We start from the raw sequence: 8,214 nt of genomic DNA, 5'->3' as shown, positions 1-8,214 counted from the left end.
GCAGAAGACATGCAGCTGCGCAGGAATGAGAGGCAGCCTGTTCATGCTCCAGCAGCTGCCAGTCATCAAACACACTCCTTCCTCCTGTTCCACATAGTTCTCACGATATTACACATGTTGTCATCAGAACCACTGGCACGGACCTTAAATCATGTAATTAAAAAAACAAACACAATGTACTCCAGTCTTAAAAAAGGGGCGATGTTTTATTAGACAGCTGTATGAATTGGAAGTGATCCGATGATTCCCACCTCCTCTCCCCAGCTGCATAATCAACACGTACATGGTAACTTTATCTAATGCATAATTTGGCGAGTGTGATGCCCCATATGGCGGATGAGGTCAGTAAGGCCAACGCACTCCCCAGCAGTGCTCAATCCAGATGGACAGCACCTTGGCATTTACCCCGATTAGCTTAAAGCTTGTAAATGTGAACATTTTTAAACAGTTCAACAATAATGAAATGAACACGCTTTCCCATTTACCTCAAGTGTAGCCAATAAACAAAGACATGTCTGATATCTAAAGTTTAATGAGGCTAATGATGTTATCAAGTAAGAAAAGCTTAATGCTATCAGTATACCAATGTGCATGTCGCAATCATGACGCACTTATTACTTTCTCCACACAGATTGGTCTTTTTTTTTCTTTTCTTTCTTAAATATAGAGACTCTACCTTGCTCCAAAAAGTTGATTGTGTTCAAATGTTTGTTTTCCCATCTGAAACCAGTGGTGCAAACAGCCAATCAGATCGCAGCCTTCAAGATCCTGAAGCTTGTGGCCAGACAAGTGTAGGTGGAGCTGTGGGTGGAGCCTCAGATGCTCTGCCATATCTTATACCCTTTGTACATTTTTCTGGTCACAAGCTTCAGGATCGTGAAGTTTGCAATCTGATTAGCTCTGCCTTTCAGCTTTTGAACACCACGACAATAAGCATTTTGGAGTAAGATATAGTCAGTGGACTGGCAAAAGTTGTCTCAATTTCATCAAGTAATTAAAGAGTTTTGTTTGAAGCAGGTCAAAATATAAGGTCTGTGGTCGGTCGTCCACCATGTCAATCAGATTGGCTCTTTTTGTGAAGTAGGCAGATCTTGGCTGTGGTTTCCTTCTTTTTTTTCCCTCTCCTCTAGCAAATGTTATAAATCTAGCTTGTGAGATTAGTATAATGCTAAACTGGAGGCTGTGCGCGTACGTGTTAGCAACATTTTCTTTGTAGTAATAACGAAGAAGAAATGTCTTTGCTGATGGGCTACATTTGGGGAGAGAAGGAAAGTGTAAATTTCATTTTGGTTGTTTCTTTTAACCTGAAATGTATTTTTATAATAGTGACTCTTATATCAGCCAATTACTTTACAATATAAAAGTGGTAATCTAACAACATTGGAAAATAATTGTAACTATTATATTGATGTATGTAAATAATTAATATAATGATAATATCCAGCCCATAACTATCCCACCCCTTCCACCCCACACCCCATATACAGTCATATTAGCACAGGAAAACAAAACAAAAACAAAAAACATGGTATTTACTTGCTTGCTAAAATGCAGATGTATGGCTATATTTTGTCTCCAGATGGCTTAAGACTTTCACAGATGATGTCACTACAGTTACTGTCGATGGCAAGTATAAACATCAATCACTTAATTACCACATAACCAGTTAATAGAATACTGACATAAATTTGAAACTATAACGATTTTAATAATTCAACAATCAACTAGAACAAGAACCGTTTTGACTTTGACCTTCTTGCCCCGGCTCACGGACCCCTGGACGTCCCTTTTGGTCACAGTTTGAAAAGCACAAGGTTCACTCCTCCTTCCTTCTGCAGTCAATCCCAGCTCTCTGTGGTCTCTTCTTCATCTCATTTTATCACGAGACCTCCTCCTCGCACAGTTTATACAGGACTCGTAACCACGTCTAACTTCATTTATTCCTCTTTCACACATTACTACATCACATCTGCAGTGTCCCAGGACTTAGTGATGGGGCGGGGTTTAGCGGCTGATAGGAAACGGATCTTCTCTCCCTAATTACAATATGCAATGTTTTAAATCCTTGAATTATGTGCCACAGGTGTTGCTTTGTCCCCGTCTCGTTGACACACCTGCGTGTCCATCGCTCAAGCGCTCTCGTTGCACGTGGTGTCCTGGGCGTCAGGGCAGCGGCAGGTGAAGCTGCCTGGCCGTGGCAGACACAAGTGCGAGCACCCACCGTTATTGCTCGAGCAGTAGTTTCTTTCAGCTGGCAGGAAAGTGCAATCATGAAATGAACACGTGCATGGACTACGAGTGGCAAAAATAGTTTTGCACTATTATGTAAGTTTATAGAAAAATAATCAACGACAAAGATTACTATTTGATATTTTTTCCCCCGATAACAGTGCATCCAGAAGAGTTTTATTTCTCTTACATCACAGCCTACAGATATTATTTATTATTAATTCATAAATTTCATTCGTTTATAGTTAACACTTAATGTTGTGGAATTTCAGTTATATTATAAACACCTATTAACAGATGTTTCCTCATTAACTTCTCTTTTTTTTCCTCACTCTTTGAAGGTGAATGTTACCAAGAGAACACTCTTCGTCCTCAAGAAAACCTAAAGTTCTAAAACTAAACCTAAAATGTCGGAAAACCTAAAGTTCTAACTGGAGACTCCTTCCGAAAAAAATCCAACGTAAACCTGTCCTCCCTGAAAAATTCACCATATCAACAATTACACATATTTATAAAAATCCATTTCGTGGAGCATCTGCCATACAGGTCTCTCTCTGTAAGTTGTTCCTTACAGCTGGATGGTTACAGCTGTGGTTGTGTACTGAACCAGACTGAGAGATTAAAGACTCAGGAAACCTTTGCAGGTGTTTTGAGTTAATTAGCTGATTAGAAATCTTCTCAGGTCGACATTTCTGTATTATAAATTCTTTATTCTAATAGTTTGAGATACTGGATTTTCCATTTCCGTGAGCTGTAAGCTGTAATCATCAAGATTAAAACAAACAAAAGTTTGAAATATTTCACTTTATGTGTAATGAATCTAGAATACATGAAATTTCCACTTTTTGAATTAAATTATGGAAAAAAACGAACTTTTCCACGCTATGCGAATTTTTTGAGATGCACCTGTAATATAGTTGCAATATTTCATCATTATAAAAATGAAAAACAGCACAACTTGATCAGTGTTTGAAGAAATATGACACCTGGAATATCAGTGTCTCCTTAATAAAAACTGAAAAAGCCAAACCTTGAGGGCATTGTGGGTACGAGGTGGTGATGCCGTACAGGCGCGATCTCTTCTGAGGCAGGAACTCATCCACCTCTTTCCCTGCCACATGGTCCACAGATACCACAGCTTGCCTAGAAAGGCAACGTACACAAGGCACACACAAGCATTCAGCCATGACCATATAAAGCAGCGTTAACTGAGCAGTCGAGGTGGAGGAACATTGATCTGTGGGTTAAAGGTTGAGTGAAGCAGCACATTCCAGTGCGAGCAAACCGAATTCCGAGGAGGTCGGCACTCACATGAGAGCCACCATTCAGATGTGGCTGATTGTTTCATTTGTTCGGTGCATTTGTGTCAGAAAAACAGTACGTTATCAGAAATGACAAAGCAGAATAGCTCATTGGACTGGAGGATCAAATAAGGATTTGCTAATTTGCTAAAAAACAACAACTATTGATTCTGAGAATGCTCTTCTGAAACATTCTGCATTGCATAATAAATGTCATAATCAGACATAAGTGCATAATTGTTTTAGGAATAATATTTCATTTCTACAGCCTAGGACGGTCAATTTTTTCAGTTTTAGCATTTAAACACATTTGAATCTAAAAAAAATTGCTCTGGTTTATGAGGTGCTAAATACTTTGGGCCATACGGTTATTGGAAAATAATCAGATTATGAGTGGTAAAAGTAAGTCTGCCTCGCGTCCGGCTGCCTCACACCACCCTGTCATTGTTTCTTTTTCTTTAACAGCATGTCCCATTGTGTTTATTCCTTAGCTATTACAACAGTAATGCTTTGTTTTTGCTGATATTACGCAGACGTACACTACCGGTCAAAAGCTTGGAGACACTGGTCTGAAATGTTTCTCATGATATCTCAAAAATATAATTGTGTCGACGTATTAATTTCTTTCATTAGAAAACGAACGTTTTATTTACAAAAAAAAAAAAATTTTTAAATGGACGACTCGGAGCGAAATATTCCCACAAGCAGCCGATAAGTGTCGAGCGTAGGTGTGAACTCCTTTAATACTGTTTAAAAAGCATCTCAGGGAGATTCCTCAAGAAATCGGTTGAGAAAATGCCAAGAATACATTTCTGGAAATTCTAGGCGAAAAGGGGGTCTGCTTTAAAGATGCTTAAATACTAAATTATTATTTTTTTTATCACAACATAATTCCCATAGTTCCACTTGTGTTACTCCAGAGTTTTGATGACTTTATTATTATTATTCTAAAATGTGGGGAAGATAATAAAATTAAAGAATGAGGGTGTCTAAACTTTTGACTGTAGTGTATATGCGATTTTCAATTACAATCAAATCAAATCCAATAACAACATAGATTTCCACCTAAAGTGTCTAACAAAAAAATGTTTTTTTTTTGTGCATCTGTACCTTCTCCAGTCTGTGTAGTAAAGATTTCTTCCATATGAAACAATATCGAAGGGGTACTGCAGTCCCTCCACCACCTTTCTCCTCAGCCGAGTGTAAGGGTTAATGCACTCAACCTTACGTGTGCCTGCAACATACAAACTCTAATTATTCCCAGTCACTTCACGTCAGGTCCTAAAGAAAATACTGTGGTGTTAATCCTGGTGTTAATCTGATGAAATCGCCAACCTGCATCTGCCCAGCATAGCTGCCTGGTATGTTGATCAAAGGACAGCCCATTGGGGAGTTCGATGTCATCACTCACAAGTACAGTCCTGTCTGTACCATCCATGTTGGACATCTCGATCTTAGGGCCGTCTCTGTTCCAGTCTGACCAGTATAGACGTCTGTGAGAAGTAGGGAGAAGGATGGAACAAGAGCTCTTGGTATAACAGTCATGCTTTGATCATTCGCTTTGTTTGGCATAAAGAATCATGATAAATATTTCATCTTTCATTATATGCCTTCCTGGTTAAATGGTGGCGAATGTGTACAATAATATGGCACACAGAAAATGACATGGCATCGGTTTCAGACTTTACAGGCATGTGAACTCAGCGCATACCCATTGACCGGGTCAGCGATGATGGCTCTGGGGTTTAAGAGGTCAGTGTCAAAGAGCATGCGTCGATGCTTTCCATCTAGCGTAGACACCTCGATCCTGTCCAATCCGGAGTCTGTCCAGTACATGTTTCGGGACAGGTGGTCGATCGCTATTCCTTCAGGACTTCCTAAATCTGTTAGCATGAAAAGAGAGAACATATCTTCAGAGGTATCTAGATCTGCCATGCCAACTAACTAAACAGCTCGATTTGAAACATCAACTGTTTGCAAGTACATCTAGAAGATGCAGAAGTGCTCAGCTAGAAGAATACATTACAGCACTATGAATTTTTTTCTTCACATATCCATGCTTTTTAGGAAGTAGCAGTTAAGGGCCTTGCTCAAGGGCCCAACAGTGGCAGTGTAGTGGTGCTGTGGCTTGAACCCCAAACCTTTGGATCATTAATCTAGAGCAAATATTTGGATAATATCCATCCATCCATTTTCTATACTGCTTATCCTACACAGGGTTGCAGGGGAGCCTGGAGCATATCCCAGGGGAACTCGAGGCACAAGGCAGCGGGTACCCTGGATGGAACCAATCACCGGACACAATCACACACACATTTGCACACCCATTCACACACAATTTGGAAATGCCAATCCACCTACAACACGTCTTTGGACTAGTGGAGGAAACCGGAGTACCCGGAGGAAACCCCCGAAGCACAGGGAGAACAGGCAAACTCTGCACACACAGGGTGAGGGTGGAAGTGGGATTTGAACCCCCAACCCCGAAGGTGCCATTGTGCCTCCCTATTTCGATAATATATTATCCATATTACCATATTTGCAACAAGAACATTAAATAAAGGAAACGTGCCATTAAAGTTGCTAGCTAAGAATTTCTTAGTAGAGAATTGTAGGAATGAGGTGCTAAATTGTAGGAATGAGATGTTTCTACAATGAATTTGAGTGAATTCATTTTTATTCAAATGGCCTTTTTAGTCTTCGGAGTTGAAGGGAATAAATCAATGACCTTTTGTGATAATGGCTGTGGGCTGGCCTCCCTCAACACTGGCTCTGCTGATGGATGGCTGTGTGATGTCAGTCCAGTACACCATCTTGTCCACGCAGTCGTACGCCACAGCAATCACCACCTTATCCTGCGGAACACATCAGCACTGCAAGCTTTATGACTGCGTACAAGTACAATGATATTTAACATTAGTTACATTAACATCATAACTACAAAACACGCCTTTGGATAATCGACTACATTTGTTTGAAGGGGTCAATTATGTAATATGAGTTTTGGTCAAACTGCTCCTTTAACCGCAGACATAACAACAACGATAAAAAAAAGACAGGCATGCTTGGCTATTGTGAGGTGACCGCAGAATAGTTGGTCTGTGTGAAAGGAATTTAAGGCATTTCAGAGTGGGTGTTACAAATTCAGTGGCATTTTGGTCAACCATTAAAAGGCAAAATCTGCCAAATGATATACAAGACACTCTTATGACGTATATGGATTTCCTTTATAAACTTGGTTTCATTACCAATAAAGAATGCATAGTGCAATAATGCAGTTCAGGTTTGTACAGGAAGTGAGGAACTGAATAGAGACTTGTAGGCAATACCCATAATGTGGCCAATTCCACTTCTGGGGTGTCATTTGTGTCCTACCAAGATCACATTTACAAATAAACAGGTTTTAAACAGGTAAAATGTCCTTCACAACAATCTACAGTACATTCATGTTTCAGATGAATAAATTAAAACCATAATACTGATCTACAGCACTTCGGCCATGTCCCACTTGCTAGATCAACACCGTTCACTTAATCTTGTTACCGAGACCCATTCACCCCTATGGAATATTTGGAATATTCCACAAGTCAAATGTTCAACACGAAGTTGCATGATCTGAATTTCCTGAAGATCATGGGAGTAGGAAACGTATCTTTTTATTTTAACAATGATATTGTGAAAGTACAACCATGTGACCCAAAATTTTAAGTAAATCATTAGAATGCTCTTAATGTTCACATGCCATTACCATTGTTGCTTGAGATGTGTTAACACATTATTTAATGGTTAAATGTATGCTTTATTTGATTGAATTAACTAAAGAATTATGATACATTTTTAAGATTTGCTGCACGTTCAGACCACAAAACATGCTCGTCACCACTCCGTGGTCCTGGTTCATAGTCTTAAAGGTGCGGTTTGTCATTTTTAGACTCATTTACTACCCGTATGTTGAATTGCAATTGCAATGAAAAGATCATTATCAAGTTTGCCCTTCCTGCCAGCTGACCCCACACCCTTCTATTGAAACAAGATACACCTCGTGTTTCCTTTAAGGAAAAGCGGCAGAGGTGAGTGGTTCTGCTTCATCGTGGGGTGAAAAAAATAGAAACCTAAAAGAAGCTCTGATGAGATACGGCTATGAAGACTATGAAGTGTGTAACCATAACCTACGATTTAATAAGTTGTTGGAATGTCACACTTAACACATGCACACCTGTTGTTTATTTGGCACCAATGGGTTTAAAAGTTTATTTGCTTTGAGAATTTGCTTAAGGTGGTATGGGTTAATGGTGTATCCATGTCACAATGCCGGTGACTGGTTTGTCTTCGTGCGGCATTCCAAGATTGAAGTGCACTATTACCAATCATGTCCATGATAATCCGTATTTTTCTGAGGCCAGAATGGTCTAATTCCATTCATTTCTCGTTTCTCAAACTTGTTTCAAAGTACAACACTTGCCACAAGTTAAGTACTTTGTAGCCATAAAGTTAACTTGTGGCTATAATATATTAATTTGTGGTCACACATTATTAAGAAATTACCACTGTGTGTATGTACACATTACAAACTACTTTGTACACTTGCGAATTTATTTATTTTTTGCTCAGATCTGATCTATCCATCTTGCCAGTGAACATTTAGACCATTTAGAACCGCAAGTGACCCATACAGTAGCTGTCT

The 8,214-nt window shown here is 39.4% G+C and overlaps 1 protein-coding gene across 1 annotated transcript in view; it reads right to left on the bottom strand.

Annotated features, from left to right (window-relative positions):
• Positions 1-180: 180 nt before the first annotated feature.
• Positions 181-8,214, bottom strand: part of nid1a (nidogen 1a) — a 35,442-nt gene continuing 27,408 nt past the window's right edge. Inside the window, exons 15-20 of the mRNA XM_053635555.1 lie at positions 6,259-6,385; positions 5,242-5,413; positions 4,866-5,023; positions 4,641-4,764; positions 3,260-3,372; positions 181-2,251 (exon numbers count right to left, since the gene is read on the bottom strand). Of these exons, the coding sequence (XP_053491530.1) occupies positions 2,130-2,251; positions 3,260-3,372; positions 4,641-4,764; positions 4,866-5,023; positions 5,242-5,413; positions 6,259-6,385 (816 nt within the window). The 3' untranslated portion in view covers positions 181-2,129. The remainder of the gene's footprint in view (positions 2,252-3,259; positions 3,373-4,640; positions 4,765-4,865; positions 5,024-5,241; positions 5,414-6,258; positions 6,386-8,214) is intronic.

Source organism: Ictalurus furcatus, chromosome 10 (genome assembly GCF_023375685.1).
Source record: "Ictalurus furcatus strain D&B chromosome 10, Billie_1.0, whole genome shotgun sequence".
In the NCBI taxonomy this organism is placed as follows: domain Eukaryota; kingdom Metazoa; phylum Chordata; class Actinopteri; order Siluriformes; family Ictaluridae; genus Ictalurus; species Ictalurus furcatus.
The sequence above is the reverse complement of the archived record's forward strand: the minus strand, read 5'-3'. Positions and strand labels throughout refer to the sequence as shown.